General features: G+C 52.0%; 8 protein-coding genes across 8 annotated transcripts; 3 read left to right on the top strand and 5 right to left on the bottom strand.

The window, feature by feature from the left end:
• Positions 1–46: 46 nt before the first annotated feature.
• BD324DRAFT_648268 (hypothetical protein) lies at positions 47–2,748 on the bottom strand (the record flags this gene model as incomplete). Its single annotated transcript, XM_022017812.1, has 10 exons — positions 47–201; positions 251–435; positions 482–651; positions 702–758; positions 806–1,053; positions 1,094–1,366; positions 1,415–1,691; positions 1,742–1,888; positions 1,934–2,421; positions 2,481–2,748. The coding sequence occupies 10 exons, from the start codon at positions 2,746–2,748 to the stop codon at positions 47–49; spliced, it is 2,268 nt and encodes a 755-aa protein (XP_021873415.1).
• A 372-nt stretch (positions 2,749–3,120) lies between these two features.
• On the top strand, positions 3,121–7,597 carry BD324DRAFT_614410 (hypothetical protein). The gene is made up of 15 exons (XM_022014592.1): positions 3,121–3,241; positions 3,313–3,491; positions 3,557–3,679; positions 3,739–3,882; positions 3,936–4,036; positions 4,088–4,261; positions 4,314–4,722; positions 4,768–5,379; positions 5,429–5,985; positions 6,037–6,171; positions 6,225–6,376; positions 6,428–6,638; positions 6,699–7,133; positions 7,192–7,274; positions 7,332–7,597. The coding sequence occupies exons 1-15, from the start codon at positions 3,180–3,182 to the stop codon at positions 7,543–7,545; spliced, it is 3,591 nt and encodes a 1,196-aa protein (XP_021873414.1). The 5' UTR covers positions 3,121–3,179; the 3' UTR covers positions 7,546–7,597.
• A 963-nt stretch (positions 7,598–8,560) lies between these two features.
• Positions 8,561–10,403, top strand: BD324DRAFT_223620 (hypothetical protein). Its single transcript, XM_022012220.1, has 4 exons — positions 8,561–9,488; positions 9,547–9,592; positions 9,647–10,337; positions 10,392–10,403. The coding sequence occupies exons 1-3, from the start codon at positions 8,616–8,618 to the stop codon at positions 10,258–10,260; spliced, it is 1,533 nt and encodes a 510-aa protein (XP_021873413.1). The 5' UTR covers positions 8,561–8,615; the 3' UTR covers positions 10,261–10,337; positions 10,392–10,403.
• Positions 10,404–10,775: 372 nt separating this feature from the next.
• On the top strand, positions 10,776–13,039 carry BD324DRAFT_648265 (WD40-repeat-containing domain protein; the record flags this gene model as incomplete). The annotated part of the gene is made up of 6 exons (XM_022017811.1): positions 10,776–10,997; positions 11,050–11,579; positions 11,652–11,967; positions 12,027–12,550; positions 12,617–12,818; positions 12,875–13,039. The coding sequence occupies 6 exons, from the start codon at positions 10,776–10,778 to the stop codon at positions 13,037–13,039; spliced, it is 1,959 nt and encodes a 652-aa protein (XP_021873412.1).
• On the bottom strand, positions 13,025–14,592 carry BD324DRAFT_614396 (hypothetical protein). Its single transcript, XM_022014591.1, has 6 exons — positions 14,328–14,592; positions 14,125–14,211; positions 13,950–14,071; positions 13,809–13,864; positions 13,490–13,744; positions 13,025–13,423 (listed from the first exon to the last, which is right to left on the bottom strand). The coding sequence occupies exons 1-6, from the start codon at positions 14,530–14,532 to the stop codon at positions 13,165–13,167; spliced, it is 984 nt and encodes a 327-aa protein (XP_021873411.1). The 5' UTR covers positions 14,533–14,592; the 3' UTR covers positions 13,025–13,164.
• Positions 14,593–14,932: 340 nt separating this feature from the next.
• On the bottom strand, positions 14,933–16,762 carry BD324DRAFT_678740 (hypothetical protein; the record flags this gene model as incomplete). Its single annotated transcript, XM_022019011.1, has 3 exons — positions 14,933–15,264; positions 15,322–15,787; positions 15,840–16,762. 3 exons carry the CDS (start codon positions 16,760–16,762, stop codon positions 14,983–14,985), a joined length of 1,671 nt encoding a protein of 556 aa, XP_021873410.1. The 3' UTR covers positions 14,933–14,982.
• Positions 16,763–17,664: 902 nt separating this feature from the next.
• BD324DRAFT_223362 (hypothetical protein) lies at positions 17,665–19,473 on the bottom strand. The gene is made up of 3 exons (XM_022012219.1): positions 18,670–19,473; positions 18,129–18,628; positions 17,665–18,079 (listed from the first exon to the last, which is right to left on the bottom strand). Exons 1-3 carry the CDS (start codon positions 19,046–19,048, stop codon positions 17,780–17,782), a joined length of 1,179 nt encoding a protein of 392 aa, XP_021873409.1. The 5' UTR covers positions 19,049–19,473; the 3' UTR covers positions 17,665–17,779.
• Positions 19,467–21,378, bottom strand: BD324DRAFT_640862 (caspase domain-domain-containing protein; the record flags this gene model as incomplete). The annotated part of the gene is made up of 12 exons (XM_022017377.1): positions 19,467–19,498; positions 19,559–19,676; positions 19,725–19,772; positions 19,857–20,087; positions 20,151–20,247; positions 20,358–20,412; positions 20,457–20,518; positions 20,596–20,743; positions 20,810–20,891; positions 20,946–20,971; positions 21,028–21,092; positions 21,215–21,378. The coding sequence occupies 12 exons, from the start codon at positions 21,376–21,378 to the stop codon at positions 19,467–19,469; spliced, it is 1,128 nt and encodes a 375-aa protein (XP_021873408.1).
• Between the last annotated feature and the right edge of the window lie 251 nt (positions 21,379–21,629).

The raw sequence follows: 21,629 nt of genomic DNA, 5'->3' as shown, positions 1-21,629 counted from the left end.
TCATGACTGGTCGGACGCTTTATCTCACCTCCTACAGTATACCTCCCTAGTCCAATTTGCTGACTGCTGCACGGCTCTCCTTGAGCTTCTTCAACTTTTCCACCGCCAAATCGACCTTGATGATCTCTTCTCGTCCTTGCACCTCATCATCCCGGTTCCTGATGTTGACAGCCCCTGCTGAAGCCTCCTCGTTACCGACGACTGGAGGGCGCGAATCAGCCATGACCTCACGATGATGAAGACGACCCACCCATGATGAAATTCCATTGAGATGTCTGTCCATTTCGAATCTTCTTGTTCAAGGTGTTGTCCGAAAGATCAGCTTCCGCGAACATGCCTGCGTCTTTGAATTTCTGAGCCACTTGGATCGCATAGTCTTTGAGCGCAGCCGCCACAGGGATGACGATGACTTGACGAGGGGACAGCCAGAATGGCCTAGAACAAAGCGTCAGTTTTGGGGATCACGCCACACTGAGCGCACCATCTCCCTCCGTAAGACTCGGTAATAATCGAAAGGAATCGCTCTAGACTGCCCAAGATGGCACGATGAATCATGACCGGACGGTGTAGGTCGGATCCATCGGCACTTCCAGCTGCGGCGTCGGGTCCACGGTACTTCAGATCGAAGCGCTCAGGCAAGTTGAAGTCGAGCTGAAGTCGACATATGAGATACAAATTCGGGCATTTCATTGTGAACACACCTGGATGGTACCGCACTGCCATTGTCTCCTCAAAGCATCTGTGAGCTGGAAATCGAGCTGTATTGTTGTCAGAAACGTCCGGTTGTACCCCATGCCCCACTCACTTTCGGTCCATAAAATGCAGCATCCTCTTCGTTGATATGCCATTGACCTGGGAAGCGCTTCTCCAAAACCTTTTTCAGGTCGTTCTCCGCGCTCTCCCAGACTTTGAGGTCTCCCATCCACTTTTTGGGATTTCGAGTGGATAGTCCGACTTTGTATGTGAATCCGAATGGCTTGTACACAGCTTCCAGGAAATCCAAAGCTGCCTCCATCTCAGATTCGACCTGATCGACCGTGCAGAAGATGTGGGCTAGATGGAGTGAGCTCATGACAGGAGTGTTCGAGCTCACCATCATCCTGGACGAATCTTCTGACTCGCGAGAGTCCGGATAAAGCACCGCTAGCTTCGTTTCGGTGCAGGATACCGAATTCTGCCATTCTGATCGGCAGTTCACGGTACGATCTCTCCCTCGATTCGAACATGACACAATGTCCCGGACAATTCATGGGTTTCGCAGCCCATTCCTCCTCATCGACTTTGAGCCTGAAAATGTCCTCGGAATAATGTTGCCAGTGACCTGAACGTTCCCATAATTTCTTGTTGAACAGATTTGGCGATTGAACTGGAGACACGTGAGCTAGGGACAAGTGAAGTGGACGGGGTAGCTCACCCTCCGTGAATCCACGTTTCCAGTACTCTTCTTTGATGAACTGAATCAAGGTGTTATATATCCTCATTCCCATCGGTAAGAAGAACGCAGAGCCCGGACTGAGATCACTAAACATCCACAGCTCTTGATCTTTCCCGATTCGTCTGTGATCCCTCTTTGCAGCTTCCTCCAGGTACTTCTTGTATTCCGTCATCTGCTTGCTATCTGGGAAGGAGATTCCGTACACCCGTTGGAAAGTGTCGTTCTTGGCGTCTCCTAGGAAGTACGACGAGGAATTCTGGATATGCAGAGTAAGCCGCCGCTATGCATCACGGACGCCCAGCTCACCTTTGTGATGGCTAAAGACTTGATTCTGCCAGTATGAGGAACGTGAGGTCCCAAGCACAGATCGATCAAAGGTCCACACTTGTAGACTGTCGAGCTTGTGCCGTCGAGAACCTTGTCATTGATATAATGTTGCTTGTATTTGTTGTACTGAAGAGTGTAAGCGTCATTCAAGAGAGGGAGCGTTAAGCTCACCTTGAACATCTCAAGTAAGACCTCTTTCGGCAGCTCCAGCCGCTCGAACGCCTGCTTTTCCTTGACCGCAATCCTGCAAACCTCCTCGATGCCTTTGTAATCTTCCGATCCGATTGTCCTCTGTCCACCCAGAGCCATGTCATAGAAGAAACCACCTTCTTCCAGAGGCGGTCCGTATCCGAGACAACAGCCTTCAAAACTTCTCTCACACGCTTCGCCCATGACGTGTGCTGAACTGTGCCAGAAGACCTGACGAGCTTCGTAGTTGTTCTCGGGTGAATCAAAGTCCAGTAATGAGAGGGAACATGAGGCTTCCAAGGGTCGATTCAAATCCCATAACTCTTGATTGTTCACTTTGGCGATGATGACTTTATCGGCAAAAGTCTGAGAGATCCCACGAGCAACGTCCATCGGAGATGTCTCCCATGCTGTACCAGAGACTTCTTTGCCATCGGGCAGAGTTACAGTGATGGGGCGACGCTCTTGCTCTGCTCGGAGATGTGATCAGTGGACCTCTCAATTTTCCAATTCTAGCTCACAGACCCACCAGAGACGAATTTCTCATACTTTGCTTTGTACTCCTCGTAGATCTTTATCCTCTCTGCAAAGTACTCAGGAGGCGGACTGAGCTCCAATGGTCCCCCACTACCACCACCTCCCTTCTTGTCCTTTTTCTCCTTCTTCTTACCGTCCTTGCCTTCAGGTGGACCTTTGGCTTTGGGAGCCGCAGACTCAGGGACAACATCATGCACTCCTTCGGCAGGTTTTGAAGCCTCAGAAGTCGAGGAGGTGGGATGAGGAGCAGAAGACGCCATGACCGTACGAAGTGATCGTATATTGTACCGGATAGGGTTGAATACTGGGAAACGGAGAGCTCGACAGCTGTAGCTGGAGAATGAGCGTAGGTAGATTGGACTAGACTGATGTATATGACTCTGTATTCTGAGCGATCTCAAGAGCATACAAGCGTCCCGGACGTGGACTGAACAGGCCAAGAATGGCGCTGAGAGCTGGCTGAATAGCGGTAGATGGAGGATGTCGAGTCGACAGCTTGGATAGCGTTGAAACATTTTTGGTGAATAACTAGCGCGATATACGCCTATTCTGATTCGGTCGATCACTCGTACGCCTATTCTCACATGATTTCGGCTCTCTCAGATGAACCATGATCATCTCTTGTTTCGTGTCAACGATGTACGTGGTACCGTCAGTGCAATAACCGAAGCAAGACAAGCTTCACACAATCATGTCTGAGGCGGTGGAAGGAGCGCCTTCATCAGGTCGTATGTGGACCATCGTGGGTCAAGGGTGATTTTGAGCGTTTCCTCTTTTCGACACTTCTACAGCTGATACCTACTCTTCCTCATTCCCCCATGCAGAGGCTTGCAAATCGACCTCGACCTCGATACGATAGGGAACGAAGATGTCGTGGACGTCTTACCTGATCTCTTGACTGACTACGCTGCGGAATTGAAGGACTGGACGAAAATGGCAAGCGAGCATTGGAGACAAGGGAGAATTCGCAAAGCTCAGGATCTCCTTGAAAGAGGTATACTGTGTAAGTTGCGACGTCCAAAAAGAACGGATCAAGAGGAGCTGAGCTAAGGTCCCTTGTGTTTCAAGTCTTCAAAGGTGGCCATGGACGTCCTTCTGATCCGTTTGCTTTGCTCAATCTTCACTCCATGATGGCTCATTTGCATCTGTCCATGGCGAGGACTGCTCCGAAGATGGCGTTCCAGTATGCCAGTGAGTGGTCCTGTCCCGACCATCGTGGCCGGAATCTGGGTGACTGTTGTTGTTGCCAGAATACGACAAAGTCGACCCAAAGACTCCCACGAAGGAGTGGCACTTCAAGGAGGCGGCCGCAAATCTCAACAGCGCAGACTCGGCACTTCATGCCTCGGGAGAGAGTTTAGACAATGCACCGTCTTCCCTGGCCATGGGCAAGAGTGAGTTGCTGGAGTGCGACTTATCTGCCGATTTCATTGACGATGTCTTTCAGTCCTTCTCTACCTCGGTCGTAATGAGCCCAAGACTGCAGCTGTGATGGTCGAGCGTCTGCTCTCCCGCCAACCAAACAATGTCCTTGCTCTCCTGGTACAGGTGAGTCTGTTCTTCGCGCCGCGAGTCTTACTCCTGACAAATCGTTGTCAGGCTCGACTTCAGTTCTCTCGGAGAGCATATGAGAGTGCTTTCCAGACTTATACCAAGTTGATCACATATCACCCCAACATGTTACCGGATCCCCGGATAGGCTTGGGACTGTGTGCTTGGAGTCTAGGTGTGAAGGATCGAGCTCGAGCGGCCTGGAATAGAGCTCTGCAGAGGGTGAGCATGCCTCTGCCAACGTCTATGCACAAGCTCATCGCGAGACCCTCAGGACCCCCAATCATGGGTCGCTCTGCTCCTTCTCGGTTTAGCATCGCTTAATGCAGCTCGCGAACCGTCCAAATCACAAGAAGAAAAGCTTCAACTCGAGACGGAAGGCGTAGGATACGTTCAACGAGCATTCAAGCTCAATAACAAGTCACCAGCTGCAGCGCTCGCTTTGGCCACAGTCTCGGGTCAGGGTGGACAATTACCCCTAGCCTCAAAGCTGGCAGAACGGGCAATCCAATACTTTGACATTAAGCGTCAGACAGCGTTGGCGTTCGCCGAGCGTGGTCGATTGGGATTCATGGCTGGAGACGTGATTGATGCTGGACCTTTCCTCGCGGCAGCGAAGAATGAAGAGGCTGGATTAAACACGATGGCGGAGCTCACTCTGGGTCAAATAGCCATTAAAAACGGTTCGTTTGCTGAATCTTCAGGGCGCAGGGCTGATAGTCTCTAAGGGAATTTGCGAGAAGCCCTAAACTTTATCGAACAGACTGCCAAGCGGATAAATGGACCTGGTCCATTGGAGTACTCTGTCTTACACGCTTCGCTTCTTGCCTACCCGCATCCCGGTATGAAAGACGATGAGATTGCTCGGAATCGACATCTGGCGCGAAACATGTTATCAGATATACACCAGTCGGTCACTACCGCGACGACCGACGAAGACTGGGCCAGACTTCGAGGAATCGGTGGGGATGTCGATCTGTTCCTTGATCTGGCTAGATTATGGCAGGATGAATCGCTGGAGAAGGCCACGGAGGCTTACCAAACAGCGGTATCGATCGCTTCGGACCAGTCATCTAGAGATGCTTCACTGGACCTGAAAGCGCTTAGATCAGCTTCGAATTTGGGAGCACTGTTCCACCTTCAGGGCAACACTGAGAGCGCGGAGAAGATGTACGAGGAGACCTTGAGCAAGATCCCGGAGAATGAAGGGACGGAATACGAGTATCTGCGGACGGTTTTGGCCTATAACATTGCGAGAGCGTTCGAGGAGAAAGGAGAAATCACGTTGGCTTCTCAGTGGTATCGACAGATCCTGGCCAAGCATCCAGAGCATATTGAATGTAGGTCTTTTGGGTAGTTGTGTCATATGACTGATTCCCCCACCTCTAGCTAAACTCCGACTGGCCATGATTGCCTCGTCAGCAGGTCGAATGATTGACGCTCAAATTCTCGTCAAGGAATGTCTCCAAGCGGAGGAGTCGAATCTGACAGTCAGATCAGTCTATACCAATCTCTTGATCTCCAGCGGAAACTATCGTGAAGCTTTAAGCTTTGCATCGCAAACACTGAACTATGATCGATCGGACCCTGCAACTTTTTGTTCTCTTGGATGGATCCATTATACTCTCGGACGTGAAGCCAAAGCACCTGCTGAAGTTGCTGGACGACCGAAACAATGGTTGAGATCTGCAGAGGCGTATCAGCGAGCTCTGGACCTGGATCCCAATTGCGCTACGGCAGCGCAAGGTCTGGCCATCGCATTGACGGAGGACTCCCTCTTGTTGAAGAGCGCGAATCCTCCACTAGAGGGTCACCGCGTCAAACTTGCCGGACAGGCTTTGGGAGTGTTCAGCAGGATAGCGGATAGTATAACGGATGGGAGTGTCAACGTCAATATGGGGCATTGTTACTTCACCCGGGGCGATGAAGAAAAGGCCATTCAACAGGTGAGTGAAATGAAGTCATTGGGGCGGGACTCGACTGATCCATTTGCTTAGTACGAAGCTGCGCTGAACGCGTGGAAGGGCAACCGAGTTCCGATACTGTTGTATCTCTCCCAAGCTTGGTACGGATACGCTACGAAGAATGCCAACTTTTCAGCCATGTCTAAAGCTTTATCCTATTCTCAACAGGTGGGTAGAGACGATGTCTGAGACTGCGTTGGCTGATGTTTTCTGCCCCGTAGGCCATGCACGTTCTTCCCTCTGACCGAGCGATCCTATACAACATCGCAATGATATTGCAAAAGGGTGCCGAACTCCTGCAGAATCTGGACCCCAGCAAGCGAACTTTGGAAGAGCTACACGTGTCGACGAAACAGGCAGAACAGGCCGCAACGTGAGTACGGCCAAATGTGTCCTCAGAGCTCTGCTGACATTTTGTTTACAGGATCTTCCGCTCGTTAGCCGATGACCAGTCCAAAGCCTTGCCGTACGACCGGACGCTTGCCGAGCAACGAGCGCTGTATGGTGAAAGTTTGCTCCGAAAAGCGCCGGAACAGATTGCTCGACAAGAGGCATACGAGGGAGAGTTCCAAGCGAGAGTCGAAGAAGCTAGGAAAGCTAGAGCCGAAGAACAAGCTCGAATTCAGGCAGCCGAGGTGAGGAATAGGCGATCGTTGTCCGCGCGATGGGGTCTGCTTACTGATGAACCTGTACAGGCGCAACGTCGTCAAGAGATTGAAGCCAAGGCGGCCGAGTTGGCAGAGACTCGACGTCGAGCACGTGAAGAAGCTTTAGCATGGCAGGAAGAATTGAATGCGCGTCAAGCGGAAGAAGAGACTCGAAAGGCTGCAGTTGCGGAGAAGAAAAAGGCTCGAAAGGAAGCTGGAGATATTGATTCTGCCGATGAAGGCGTTGAACCGGGGATGAAGCGAGAGAGGAAAAAGAGGAAAAAGAGTACGAAACAATCTCGAAAGATTAGGAGCAAGAGTGAGATTTCGACGGATGAGGATCAGCGTGCGAGATTGGACAGGGATGATAGTGAGAGAGAGGGCAGTCTGACGCCTAATGAAGGGGCGGCAGACGAGAAGGAGGATGAAGAAGTCGCTCAGAAGAGAAGGGCGAGGGATCAGTTGGCCAAGTTGAAGGCAAAGGTGGGGGAAACAAGGCTTGTATGACGACCTGCGCTGATCATGTCGTCTTTCCTTGCAGCGGAAGAGCGTCAAGAAGCACGAAGATCCTGATGAAGAAGATGGAGGCGGGGCAACGGCCACCAGAAAAGGTGGGAAGCAATTGTGAGTATGCCCTCTTTCAGTCTGGAATTTAATGTTGCTAAATGTGACCGACCACAGCAAATCCAAAGCATTCATTGAGGACTCTGATGAGGATGCTGCCGAGGATGATGAGCCTGAAGCACCAACGCACCCGGAGGAAGAGACGAGGAATGTTGCAGAAAATGGCATGGAGGTCGATCAGCCAGATCCGGCTGCCGACTCGGCAGACAGCGGCAAGGGCAAGGGCAAGGGCGATGATGATGGTGATGACGACGATGACGATGACGAGTGAATGCTCCCGGCCGTCTTGCCGATGCATCATCTTGCAACTTTTCATTGTCCATGCATCTTGCAAGGCACCAAGGTTCCAGGATGCTACACAGTCATTTGGGGATCCAAGTGGGAATGGAATGATCTGTCCAAATGGCTGCCCGAGCCGTCGCCTATATCAACAAGATCTACCGATCTGTTTCCCTCTTTCGGGGGATCTCGGTGTATTTTTATTTATGATTACAAGATAGGATTTCAGGCAGAATAGCGAACGAACAGATCTGAATACTATTTTGACCGGATCTCCGCGACTCTGTGTTCGGGCGCCGCCCCCTTCCTAGATCTATGAAGATCATTTGATGAGCATACCAACGCCGCCCAAGGATCACCCCACTTCTTCTTCCTCAACCGCGGGACTCTTTTTAAGCTGTCAGAGTTTACCAGTCAAACCATTCCCCCTCCCCTCGATGTCGATGGATGACCTGCGGATCGAGCGGCGGCCGGAAAGGCTCTACACTGTCTTCATCTTTAGAGAGACAGACATCATCTTGAGTCGTAGGGGAAAGATGAACGTTTACAGGCATATAGCCGTGGACTCGTGACATGGAAAATGTGATGGTATGGATGTTGTAGAGTGATACATACCCACACCTCTATGGCCGATGATGATCATCCCCCCTTAATGCTGATCAAATTTGGCTGACGGTTCATCGAGGTAAACGCCATGTTCCTCCCCTCGTGCTCGGCCGAGTCTGTCTGCCAAATCTCCCGTGAAGAGAGCTGCCCGGAGATGCAATAGTGATCAGAGAGCTAGACATGTGTGTGACTGGACTGAGTGACCCATGCTGCTGCTGCTGCCGCTGTTGCCGCACCTGGCTCGTCGCCATCGCCATAGCCATCGTCGTCGTCGTCGCCACACCAAACACAACCATTGACGCCACACGCCCGGTTCGATTCCGTTGGAATCCCTTCCATGTGTGTCTCTCTTTTCACCCGGTTTTTTTTCGTTTTTTTTGTAAAAATCGCTTTGGAGATCCCCGTGTGTCTGTCTCTTTGCTCATCATCATTGTTCATCCAGCTGCTCGGCTGGCGATGGCGACCAACACCATGGCAGCAGCAGCGACTGCAACAACAACCAACCTGCCACCGCCACGTCGTGCATCATCGCTCGATCATCTGCTTCTCAACGCACCTATCTCAGTCCCTTCCTCTCGCTCGGCAGGCCTCGGACAATCGGATCCTCATCTGACCGAGAATATTCATCACCATCGTGCCGACCCATTGAGATCCATATCAAATCGACCAGATCTACCTCGGTATACAGGTCCAACTTGGTTTCCTTTTCCAGGGGTATCCCCTCCCGCCGCCGCCGCTCTCGACCTTCATCGTTGTCCACAGACTACGCAGCAGCAGCACTCATCATCATCATCATCATCATTATCCCCTCAAAACCATTTCGCAGGCACTTTTCACGCCCTTGGCAGTTTACCCTTCGGCGCAGATTATGGCAGTCTTCCATCTCGATCGACATCGACAGTGGCTTCACCTAAACCTATCTCTGTAGAAATGGATGCACGTCTCTCCGATTACGCTTCGGGTCCTTCGAGACGAGTTTCATTCGGGATGGAAGCGTTGAGTGAAGCTGCAGCGACCAGAATGAGAGAAGATCGATCAAGACCGATGGAATCAGGATCATCTTCTTCAAGCTCAGCAACAGTGAGACCAACGATTTCGCGTCAACGATTGCCAGAACCTAGATCTAGTGGGCATGCTCGACCGTTATGGGATGAAGAATATGATTCAAGTAGGCGGAGGGTCGATCAGGATCGATCGAGGTATCAACATGAGGATGAGGGTGATGATGAAGAGGAGACAGAGCAGACCAGATGGTCAGCTGAACGGCGGCGAGGCAGTCATAGTCCTGTCAAACGGAAACGAGAGGATGTCCAGAGGGATATCGACGATGTGAGAGGGTTTTTCCCAGAACCCGACCTCAAATTTGTGCTGACATGACAACCATCAGTTGAGATTACACATTGATGAACTCATCCAGCTCATGAGACCCTTCGGTGAGTCTCATCCCGAGTCCTCGTCTTGATTCATCGCTAACACCCTAGATCCAGCTGCAACATCCTCCACGACTCAACCCGCTCAACCTCCTCTTTACCTCCGAAACCACTTTCACCGCATGTCCAAACTGATCAGCTCATCCCTCTATGATATGTCTGATCTTGTCGATCCAAATCTATTACCCGGTTTCCGCCCGACGCCCCTCATGCAATACCCTTTCCACGGTCCGAATGGAGGGAAAAGCGATGCCGAGAGAGAGATGGATGTGATACGCAAACGTCGAGACATGTTGATGGCTCGTGCAGCCGCTCAGGCCAAAACGGCTCAACACGAGGTCGAACAACGACAACAACGATCAACTTCTGCAGAATCAGTCTCGTCAGATTCGGGATCCAGATCTCCTAGTCCCGCTTCCCTCCCCGAGCCTCAGGATGCACGCATCAACGATGCGGTCATTGGAGACGGTGAATTGGAATCTCACTCCTCCCACTCGAGATCCCGAATAGATCCAAGAGATGGAACACCACTAGGCAGATGTCATGGGTGTGGATGGTCAGGCTTCGCCATGGCATGGAGGGAAGGTCCTGATGGCCCAAAAAGTCTGTGCGAGCCGTGTGGAGTGAGTCTGGCGAGAGCCGCAAGTCGAAACGAGGATCGTGCTGAATGAAATCCCCTTCCAGTTACATTACGCCAAACTATGTCGGTCTGCCGCTTCACCTCGATCATACGAGAAGAGCTTTTCGTGTGAGCAGATCAACGCCCATGCATGGCGCTTTCGCGCTGACATTGCACCTTTAGCCCATCGTATACAAGCATCCAGGGAGCGGAGCGGAGAGAACGAACGCAGACTCGTGCCTCTGGATTTTGATTAGGTTTAATTCACGGATACCACTGTAGCCTAGTAGAACAAAAAGGGGAGAGTGATATTGTTGGCGCTATACACTTCTGCATAACACCACAACATGAATCTAAGCCATCTATTGCATGCTGTAGGACGCAGTGGACCCTTGTCGCTCACAGGGACATGTTTTGCGGACCGGACCAGCTGCCCATTTCTCACTTCCGTTGCGGCCCAAAAATTTCTGAAAAAGTTGAAAACCCGGTGGTTGGTTGGTTTCACATTGCGATCTTCTGTTTCTCGCATCCTGAGTTACATGACTGAGACGGCTGGCCATAGCAACAATGGTATCGGGCAAGAAACGCAAAGCATCGAGAGTATCTCTGGACCCAGTATCGACAAAACTCGTTTCTCACACTTGGGAGAAGGACGATGAGGAGCTCGAATTGGAGTCTGCCCTCTTTGGAACGAGCAAGAAGCGTGTCGGGTCAGGCGCAGGGGTGAACGGTCATGTAACGTCTGAAGACGTAGAGATGAAGCGGATGGAAGACATGGAAGATGATGATGTGAGTCTGTTATCGACATCTTTGGGCTTGGGCGAGGCTGAATCTTGATCAGCTGTTCACCATTGACGCACCTGTGGCTTCGTATCTTGACGGAGGAGGGAACACGGACGACGACGAGGATAGGGAAGAGGTGTCTGAGGACGAATCAGAGGGACAGGATCGTTTCGCAAATGGGGAAACTGACGAAGAAGAAGATGATGATGAGGACGACGACGAAAGCGATGCCTCTGGTCCATCTATCCACATGGACGATACAACATTCAAACCTGTTGAAGCAGAGGTAGATGCCGACGACGACGATGAGGAGGGTGTATCCGATGTGGACGTCAAAATCACCTTTCCTGCCGATCTTCAATCGTCTTCCAGCTCCAGTTCAAGCTCCAGATCATCTTCCCGTTCACGCTCCGGTTCGCCATCAGTCAAGGGGAAAGAAAGGCGACAGGCCTTATGGGTCGATCCTGCGGATGAGATGATTTCCGTGGACCTGATAAAAGACAGGAGAATGCGGAAGATGGCCAGAGGTAAAGCGGGTGAAGAGGGAGTGGTGGATGGAAGAGAGCTTGAAAAGAGGTTGAGGGAGCAGTGAGTTGACCACTTAGTCATACAACAAAAGTCGTCCTTTCGTTGATGTTTCGCTGACCGGAATGTGCTCAGATTCGAGCGACTCCATCCTCGACCCCAATGGGCATCCAATCGGGTCAAAAGCGGTACACCAGCTTTACGATCCTTGCTGTCATCCACGAAGTCCTTCGTCTCACCGTTAGCCAATGGCTCAGGTTCTCGACCTCCTCTAGCGCGTGGAGTCATCGAAATGCAACGTCTCCTCGATGCGAACCATCAAAATCCCACAACTGGAAAGAAGGAAGCCAGTAATGCGGGAAATGGAGTCGTGGATATCGCCTGGCACCCCAGTAGTAGGGTCGGAGTTCTGGCCGTAGGCGGAGGAGATAGGCGTGTCCGATTCTTCAATGTTAGTCGTTCGATACGTCCTCAACGATTTCATGCTGATCCTTGCTACCGCTACTTTAGATTGACGGTCATACCAATGCTGCTCTTCTGACCATTCATCTCCCTTCGCTCCCTCTTGGTCGAACAACGTTCCATCCATCCGGTACATCCCTCCTTTTAACCGGTACCAGGCCTTACTATTACACCTACGACCTCATCGCTTCTCGGTGTGTCCGATCTCCTCGAAACCTTTTTGGCTCCGTTCAAACGTCTTCCTCTCCCAACACTCTGACTCGACACGCATTCTCACCTGGTGGCACGTTGCTAGCCGTCGCGGGTCGACGAGGCGCCGTTTCCATCCTTGATTGGAGTGGCAGTGGTGTAGGAGCAGTAGTGGCGGAATTGAAATCTGGTCGTGGAGGATCCGTCGTGGATCTCGTTTGGACCGGTCAAAAGGAATTGAGCGTGTTGGGAGGAAGAGATGGAGCTGAAGTTGAAGTTTGGGATGTCGGGTCCAGGTCTGTCGTGAGGAAATGGCGAGATGAGAGGTGTTACGGAGGATCCATCATGAGATTGTCAGAGGACGAAAAATGGACGGCTGTGGGGTGAGTTCAGAACCAAAAAAAGAACCTCTGTCTCCTTGTCGTCAAACGCTGACCCACGGGCTCAAGCTCGTCTACTGGTATCGTCAACCTTTACGAATCGTCCGATCTCCGAGGAAAATCATCCCACAATGATGCACTTCAGCACCTCTCCCCAGAACCGTTCAAGAGCCTCGAACACCTCACGACGCCTATCACATCACTCGCTTTTCATCCATCTTCTGAATTGCTGGTCACTGCCTCAGATAGCAAGCGAAACAGGTTAAAGCTTGTGAGCCAATTTCTGACTGCGCTCACTCAAACTTTGCTGACCGCGCATGCTTCTAGTATCACCTCGCGTCTGGTTCAGCGTATGGTAATTGGCCCACTCAGACCACTCCGCTTGGTCGAATCAACGCAATGGCATTCTCATCCGGTGGCGATTACCTCGCTACGGGGAATCAACGAGGAAAGGTCCTGTTGTATAGTTTAAAGCATTATGCCAATGCATGAACACAGGCGAGATGATTCGCGAACATGAACAGAATTTGATCGCTCGTGTCAGATTCGTTTCGGTCCCGCAGAGAAGCGTCCCCTTCGTTATGACATTGGTGACCTTCATCCCCTATCCCCAACCGCTAGTGATCCCTCGCCTCGTACTCCTCCCGTTCCATCCGCTCGACTTCTTCCTCCAATCTGATCCTGCCTTCCCTATCTCTCATTCGCTTCCATGCCAAACCAGCGATGAGAGCCACGACATGCAAGACGAGGCACGCAATGGAGACGACGAGGACAGGTGTGGGTTTAGGCAGAGCAGACGAAGGCAGATCCGGATCACCGCGAGGGGATGCGAACATGAGCGTGAAGAGGAGGTAGATCGAGGCGCCAGTCATCAGGCTATTGGGATGTGTCAGAAGGTGTGTGGGCCAAGTGGAGGCAGGCGGTCAGTCAGTGATTACTCACTATTGCCTTCTGATACCTTCCCACAGGGCCGCGACGATGTTGACACTGGCGATAAAAGCCACAGCTTGCCAAGTGTAGTCGTCTCTGTCCGATCGATCGTGAATTCTCCAATTGAGCGCAATGAATCCGTTATGGACCCAATCGACCTCGAACAAGATGGCGAGGAGTAATGCCATCGGAGCGTGGATGAAAATGGTATCGAGGGGCCGTTTCATCGTAGGTGGGTATTTGAGCAAGGTGAGGTGGATCGTGAGGCTGTCAAGGGAATCAGAAACCAGGGAGAACGAGTGGTACTCTGGAGCGCGACCCCCGGGCTCACAGGTTGACGACGTTGAGCAGAATGAGAATCTCAGCAACTGCGAATGCCTGCAAAGTCTATTGGGAAGCGTGAGCACCATCTGTGCATCCTGTCCCAGCCTCATTTCTGGATTCCTCGACTTGACCGGGAGGCCAAACTCACAAATGACACGGCCCAAGCTGCCAAGAGCCAATTGGCAACTGCGAATCTGATTCCAACGCCATACACCAAAGTTTCCTTCGTCACGTCTTTCCTAGCGAGAAGAAGTACCAAGCAGAATCCGACTGACACAGGAGTGTCAGCGAGCGCCCCCTACATGGTACTCTATGCATCTCACCTTGAAGGCAGTACAGGACTGCCCAATATAATCCAATCATGATAGAATTCGGGCTGACGAGCGTAGGATAGCGGACATTGATCCCGGCTATTGCGTGAGAGAGTCAGTTCCACGCCACAGGCAAATCGACCTTCTCTCCTCCCCTCCTCTCAGGCACTAGGGACCTGAGGCATGGACATTCCTCTACTCGCCCTTGTACTCACCTAAACCAGGTTTCAGAGCCAGAGCGCATACCAAATTCGCCCCCATGGCGATCAATACTGATATGGGGACCGCAATTTGCATTCTGACGAAACGCATCGATTCTTTGAATTGTTCAGCGGTAATCAGACCTTCGTGTGAGGGTGCTTGATAGACTGCTCTTCGTCCCGACGACGAAGAGACAGGTACGGGGTCGTAGCTCGACATGGTGCTGGCAGTTGGGCGATCCGGAGACTGTCACAGGAAGTGGGCAAAGACAGAGTGTATAACGGTGTGGACAAAATGTTATTAGAATTGCTGGTAGGTATCTTCAATGACGTAATCGGAATCTCAGATCTGTGGCGGCTGTGTTTGTCCACTGGCGGGCCAGTCATAGGTGGTGGAGGGAAAGGTGGCAGAGGACCGTATGGAACACAGCACCATGCAGCCAGACTGCTGAAATCGTTATGCCTAACGCGCTTGAGCTTGTCTGATCTTGAAGAGAGGGAAGCTCTAGCTTCTGACAGTACCACGCTGTGCATTCACTTTTAATCGAAAGGTCAAAGCAATTCTCACTCTAGCAGGCTGTGACATTTTCTTCTGTTTCTACTCAAATTCCTATGGACAACAACCATGCTACCGCGTGAGGCCAAGCACTCAGCACTCGGTCCGCCCTTGTCATACTTGACAGCTCCCCTTCAAACACTGTACGACTTCCTGCCAGCCCGCAATTTCCTCCTGGATCTGACTAAGCAGTCCTTTCATGTCCACTCGGACTTGAAGAGCTGCTTGAATCTGATCATGAGGTAGACACATCATTGAATTTCGCTGCTTCATCATTTCTGATCGGACGAAATCGAGCTCGGCTTCCAATGCCGATATGTGCTCCTGGGCTTCAAATATGCTTAGACAGCTTGCGACTTCGGTAGATGTCTGGCTGGGAGACGAGCGGGAGAATGACTGCAGCAGAAGGCGGTAGGTAAGCGGATTTCATTCATGACGAGGGACATGACTCACCTCCGTCGTAGCGGTAACGGCTTCAGTCCTGCTGCTTGTGGAAGCACGGTGCCTATCGCCGGAGCTACTGTCCCGACAACAGCGTCCAGCCTTTGCTCTTGTCCGCTGAGCCCCAGTCTCGGTCGTTCGAGCGGCCGAGGCCTGGTGATCCCCTCGTCTCGCCGAGTCACCATCATACTCTAGATTCCAGATTCGCCTCACGTTCCCCTGATCGTCATACAAGACCCATTTGTACGTGTTGTCCGATCCTCCACCCATGGTGGCGCCATGCCCCCGACGAGGGACGAAAGTGGCACTTTCATCTTGGGCGCTCGCCGCCACAGTTCCGTCCTTGGGAGGAGGAGTCGGAGGTCGTTCAACATTCGCTTCTTTACGGTGAGATCGTTCACATCCACTGTATTGTTTGAGCGCTCCATCATGATGAACAGTGCTTTGACGGGCTCCTGCCCCTGAGCGATTTCTGTGCCTGGTTTTTAGAAAAACGAGTTAGCATGTAAGCCACAAACGGGACAACTCACTTGGTTCGGTGTGCTTCTCCTTCGCGTGTCACGTCCTCATGACCTTCAACCACTTTGAGATCCACAGCTCTGGGAGCGCTGACAGTCTCTTCAGTGCGCATAGGCGTCATTCCTGCCACGGCGTTCGGATCGACCCTGGAGATTGGACGATTCGCCATCTCTCCTCTCTGACGCCTGGTCGAGCTGGCCCTCGTGATCGTCGACTCCGTGCCACTTTGACCTTCTTGGGAATGATGTGACGAGATGGTGGCGAGAGGATTTGACGCTAGGATCTTGTTACGCATATGAAGAGCATCCGGCTGTTGTCTAGGTCCTGCTCGAGCTACCGGACCTTGATTGAGATTCCGAGTCATGGTCTGAGCACGAAACAGTTCCTGGGCGTGGACTTGGCGCGTGTGAGTGCGTCCGGAACCTGGGTTCGAAACGGACCGATGGAGGGGATCGCAAGATCCTTGTCCGTTAGATGTTCGCTGATCAGAGAAGCGCATGACGCTTTGTCCCCTTGACGCTGTTTCTCGTTGAATCTCATGTGGCATACGAGGATAAGGACCCGACGACTGTAGTCGGAGGAAAGCTTCAAGTTCATCTGTCGCGGAAGGTTGAAGATGACCCGCTGGCCAATCAAGGAACCCAGATGGTCCAACGCCTGGATGATGAACTACCTGCGGCGGCATCGTTGTGGTGACACGATTCACGGTGGCGGTAGCCTCGGTGTTTCCTCGTCCGGTGGTGATGACGGGTGAGTGTGAAGGTGTCTCTTGAGCTACGAATGGTGCATTGAGAGCTGCCTCTGTACCGGGTGGTATCGCACAGTAGGAAGGAGGTGGGGTCGATGAGGAGACTGAAGGACTCATCAAGGCCATAGGAATGGGACTGGACCATTGAGAGAAGAGCGGTCGTCGGATATGCGCGGGAGGTACCATCGTGTGGCGCTGATGCTTAGTGGAAGACTGTCGTGGCCGAAATGTAAATACAGTAAGTAGAAGCACAGGATCTGAGGTGAACTGAGTTGCTGATGAAGGTGAAGTGGTCCGCTTCGATTCGGTGATTGACGCCTGACGCTCCGCCAGCTGATACAAGAAGTCGACCGACCGTCTTGCCGGTCAGCGTCAACCGGATATAGTCCCACTTTCACCCAGATCTCTCTGGCAGTGGATTGGACTCAAGTTGGAGGGGAAGGAAGAAGGAGAAGAAGGACGAATGCATCTCAACACTTGATCTATACAAAAGGCCTCGGCACCTCTTCGTTGCTTCTGTGTGCTGATCGGTTTGTCACAGAAAAACTGGGTCATCTGACCTTGATCTTCACCATGATAAGGCAACTTTTTTCGTCCCATACACGTTTCATCCGAACACTTGAAATTCCCGAAAAGTGGGGGGAAAGGGGGGGGGGAGACGGTGCAGCAGAGACTCCGGGCGCAAGAAATCGGACAGGCGAGGAGGGACGTTGATGGATAGTATTCTCTGCTGTGGGACAAAGATAGAGACAGAGACGAGTGAAAGTCAGGGATGCATAAACCCTCGCTCCTTGGCTCCTGTTGTCGCTGTGAGCGAACCACACGATGGATGAAAAGTTTTCCATTCCGCCACGTTCGTCAATCCCAGCATTATTTCCATTCATCGACTGGTCAGATCCGATCTGTCAGCAGATCACCTTCAATGTGCATCAATCTGACACGTCCCCTTACACAGTGCACAGTTAGGACGGACTCATTGATATGGTGACACGAGCAGCTTTGGGATGGCAGCGCTCATCCTGCGCTCAAAGTGGCTTCAAGGGTCTGAGAAGTCTGCAGTCGACAGCTCGCCTCCGTACTGACTATCAGTCGACACAAAATGCATGATGGTATGATCCACGGACCAGGAAATAGGGCTTTTCTACGGCCTTGTACAGCACATAAGTCATTGAGAACTCCAAAAATCGGCTCGCGACCAGAGGCTTAGACCGCCTCGTCATCTTCTTGTAGCAACTTGGCCACTGCCATCCAGTTGTCGACTTCATCCAAGCACTCCTTCCTCTCCAACCTGATACGCCGATTCTCGTTCTCCCATTCTATTCGGAGGGATCGAGTCCATAGCGTCGTATCTTCCATTCGGCGTTCTTCCAGATGCACTTTCAGAGCTTTGGCATGCTCGTTCAAGGTCTCGATCCGATTGACGATCTGAGTGATCTCTCGAAGAGCAGATGTGGAAGTGCTCGAGGAGACAGAGCTGCTCGATTTACACGTCTTACGCTGTATCTGGTGAGATTTTCAGCTTGAGCAGTGACAGTCTGCCAGTCAGACTGACCTGTGATGAGACGGGATTCTTGTGTCTCTCGTTTGTCATCGTCTGAGTATCAGAGCTCTTTCCTTTTTTGACTCCGCCACCGTTTGACTCGTTGGATCTCATGATCTGGTGGGCCGACACAGGGTTCGTCCCGTTTTGGGCCGATGCCACTCTGCCCTCCTGTCCATAAGCCAACTGCCAGACGCCTTGTACATTGCCCTTCGAATCATAATGCACGAGACAAGGTGGCTCCTCGATCGCGCCTTCAAGACCCTCGCCATTGCCACTGATCGACTTGGAGCTCATGGAAGCCACAGATAGCGATCGAGAGAGCTGAGATGCCAGCGAGGCGATACTGATCGACGAGGCGGACATGTCGGTGAGTGTGAGCGAAGGCACTCGAGGAAGCTCCATGGCGGGTGAAAGTTGAACTTCGGACGTCGAGGTCGTGCTACTGGATCGATCGTCTGGTTCAGTAGTAGGGGTAGGAGGTCGGGGCGTGAGCGTGGGTGTGGGTGTGCCTAGCAAGTCGTGTCAGTCCCGCTCTCGTCATTTTACGCACCTTCCTGATTCTCCAAACTAGTCAAAGGAGTCATAGTCATCGCCAAGTGGTTCAATTCGTTGACCTTTTGACGGCTCATAGCAGGCTTGGACCGACGTCGATAGGCGTGTTCATCCTCATCCCACGTTTGTGTGGCGACGCTCTTTGAACCCTTTGACGTATCACCATGCACGCCGCACAAAGGACATCCGCTAGCTTCCTCACTTCGTCCGAGGACTGTCACAGGGCCTTGGGGCGACGAAATATCCTCAGGCGTGAGAGAGGACGACGGGTGCGGATCATCGCTCTTCACGCCTGGCTGAGCCGGGGTGAGAGACGTCTTGAACAGGCTCATGAAGGAAGATTGGCGGGGCAAGTGAGGTCTTCGAGGAGTGTCCATGAGGAAATAAATCGACGTGTTGAAGATGAAGACGGTAGCTTTGAAGAATCGATAAGTGACCGAGTCGATGTCTATAGGCACTGCGATGGATGAAGTAAGAAGTAAGAAAGAGAAAGACGACAAGCAGAGAAGATCTCGATGAAGTATGCCACTTTTCCTGGACGTCAGAAGTTATCACGTGAAGGGTGAATGGGATCCTCAGGGCCGCGGGCGAAGCGATCCGCGAGAGGACCTGGTTGATAACAGTGAAGGCGAGGCGTAGAAATAGTCAGTTGTCAGCTGACACATTGAGGTGGGGGGGGGTTAAAAAAAGATCACTATTATCGACCGAGTGGGCCAGCAGAGTGGATGGATGGCGCCTGATGCCATGTCACTTCACCGTCAATGCTTATGCATCCTGCTCGTGTGGGCGAGTCTCCTAAGCGACAAATTGAAGTGAAGTGTCAATGGCTGTGATGGGATGGTGAGGTCGTTCAGGCTACTTCAAGAGCGACGCGATGTTTCACTCACGATGACACGCCGACAATTGTGGCACTTGACTGTACTTTCCCTTCATCTCTTCTCTGACTGTTTCCAGAAGCTGCTGATAGCTCTGATCAGGATACTTAGAAAGAGACGCGATAAACGCCTAGAGTGGCAGACTGGTCAGGCGAGAACATCACGAAAGTACACGCACATAAGACATGGCTCCAGTCGCTTTCCCGGCTTCTTGCGTATCTGCGCTCTGTGGACTAGGGTCAGCTTCTTGCGCCGCTCACCACCTCTGACCTGTGTCAAGAGGTACGAGCTCGCTCAATAGCTCACTCACCGTCTGGGAGTCCTTGCACCCAGCCCATTGGATGACATCCGCCGGACTCGTCTTTGTCTTGACTGTCATTTCCTGCGATTGATGATTCTCAAAAGCTTCTTGAGCCGCTCTAAAAAGACCTGAAAAGAGGTTGCCAGTGTTTCCCGTGAGGACGCCCATTCCCGCGTCAAGGAGATGACTTTGAGTCCCTTCAAACAGGTTGGGTTTCTTGATATTTCCTTCGACAGTGTACTGGAGATATCTGGTCAGACTGATATATACTGGTCACCATGAAGGAGGAAGAGATGGGCATACCGCGTAAGGAAGGTCCATGACTGTTCCGGAATGACACGAGTCAAAGATCGCAGTGAGACGACAGCCTGCGGGAAGAGGCTTGACGAGGAGGTCATGGCTAGGAAGCGGTGGTCAGTCTGGTCTTGGGAGAAGGATGCCCCGGTTAGAACCTCACACTGCCGCTTGAAGTCAGCTAGAACTCATACACAATTTTGTTTGCACATTTACGCACTATCATCATCAATGATCAGACCAGCTTGCTGGAAGTCAACGGGGCAGATAGCTAGCCGAGTCAGACCGGGCGCGCCCTCCTTGTTACTTTCTCACCCTCATCATCGTCATCATGCTCATCTCCATCGACATCCTCGACCTGCGTCCCGTGTCCAGAGCTGGACGAGCGTCAGTTGTCAAAATTCATCCACTTGCATCTTCCAAAGAGTGCAGTATGGGCCTGGCACATACTCACTAGTGGAAGAACAATGCGTCGTCCCTCTGAGCACCATCTACCAGCCAGGCCATAGCACGGATGATATTGTCTTTGGTAGGATACGATCTTGGATCTTGCTTGTCGTCCGTCAGGATCACGCAATCTGCAGGATCGTATCCGAATCGTCCTACGACGTGTGTCAGCGGAATCAGTACGAAAGACGCCACTCTAAGGTTCGGCAGGCCCGACTCACCGCAGATGAACGCATGGACATTGTATACGTCGTTGATACATCCTCCCAGTTCAGCATCGGATCCAAAGTAGTTGATCCCGATCTGTCAACGTCAGCATCGGGCCCAAGTTTGTCGAATGGTGCAGTTTGGTCTCACCAACAAAGCTTTCTTCTTGCCGTTGCCTGAAATCACAGTCTTTAATCCCTTATCGCATCCTGAGCGCTAAGGACCCACTCACACCTCGAGTACTCGAACGATTGCTCTGCAACGTGACCTTGGGCATCCTGTTGTTGATATACTTCTCTCGTTTGACCAGCATCGTCATAAGCCTGGTAAGCCTGTTCATAAGCTGGCTGAGGGGCGTATCCAGCGTATCTGTAATTGAGCGCGCCTTAGTGCGAGACGGACCCGCAGAGACTGCTTACCTCTGCGTTGGAGGGGGTCCAGGAGGTGGTGCATAGCCTTGATTGTCGTATCCTTGATATCCGCCGTAGTAGTGCTGCTGTTGAGGAGGAGGAGGAGGAGGTCCAAGCGGAGGAGCATATGGCTCGTAACCTTGTTGGTCTTGATATTGATATCGGTCATCCATCGTGCGCTCGACCCGCGACTAAGACGTGATGAGGCTGAATGGGAGGGGAAGTCAACGAGAGAGAATAATCAGAGTCAGTCGAGTCAAAGGATACCCCAGGGCGCGCGGGGGGGGGGGGGGGGCATCTTGGCGCAAACTTCATGTCCTCGCTTGGTCACAAATGTCATATCTCTACGTCCGTGGTCGCTCTGCGATGTTAACTCGACGAATAGAGTCAGCGGAATAAGAGATGAGAGAGCACTGCCCGCGCT

This window comes from Kockovaella imperatae, assembly GCF_002102565.1.
Source record: "Kockovaella imperatae strain NRRL Y-17943 chromosome Unknown BD324scaffold_2, whole genome shotgun sequence".
In the NCBI taxonomy this organism is placed as follows: domain Eukaryota; kingdom Fungi; phylum Basidiomycota; class Tremellomycetes; order Tremellales; family Cuniculitremaceae; genus Kockovaella; species Kockovaella imperatae.
This window is presented reverse-complemented; position numbering and strand designations above follow the sequence as displayed.

Coding starts and splice junctions, on each gene's coding strand:
- BD324DRAFT_614396 (XM_022014591.1), bottom strand. CDS start 14,532: ATGTCGAGCTACGACCCCGTACCTGTCTCTTCGTCGTCGGGACGAAGA. Junction 13,865..13,949: donor CAGCTTGGGCCGTGTCATTT/GTGAGTTTGGCC, acceptor GCTTCCCAATAG/ACTTTGCAGGCATTCGCAGT. Junction 13,424..13,489: donor GAAGGTATCAGAAGGCAATA/GTGAGTAATCAC, acceptor ACATCCCAATAG/CCTGATGACTGGCGCCTCGA.
- BD324DRAFT_223620 (XM_022012220.1), top strand. CDS start 8,616: ATGGCGACCAACACCATGGCAGCAGCAGCGACTGCAACAACAACCAAC. Junction 9,489..9,546: donor TCCAGAGGGATATCGACGAT/GTGAGAGGGTTT, acceptor GACAACCATCAG/TTGAGATTACACATTGATGA. Junction 9,593..9,646: donor CCAGCTCATGAGACCCTTCG/GTGAGTCTCATC, acceptor CCCTAGATCCAG/CTGCAACATCCTCCACGACT.
- BD324DRAFT_614410 (XM_022014592.1), top strand. CDS start 3,180: ATGTCTGAGGCGGTGGAAGGAGCGCCTTCATCAGGTCGTATGTGGACC. Junction 3,680..3,738: donor GATGGCGTTCCAGTATGCCA/GTGAGTGGTCCT, acceptor TGTTGTTGCCAG/AATACGACAAAGTCGACCCA. Junction 7,275..7,331: donor AGAAAAGGTGGGAAGCAATT/GTGAGTATGCCC, acceptor GACCGACCACAG/CAAATCCAAAGCATTCATTG.
- BD324DRAFT_223362 (XM_022012219.1), bottom strand. CDS start 19,048: ATGGACACTCCTCGAAGACCTCACTTGCCCCGCCAATCTTCCTTCATG. Junction 18,629..18,669: donor TAGTTTGGAGAATCAGGAAG/GTGCGTAAAATG, acceptor ACGACTTGCTAG/GCACACCCACACCCACGCTC. Junction 18,080..18,128: donor AGAATCCCGTCTCATCACAG/GTCAGTCTGACT, acceptor AAATCTCACCAG/ATACAGCGTAAGACGTGTAA.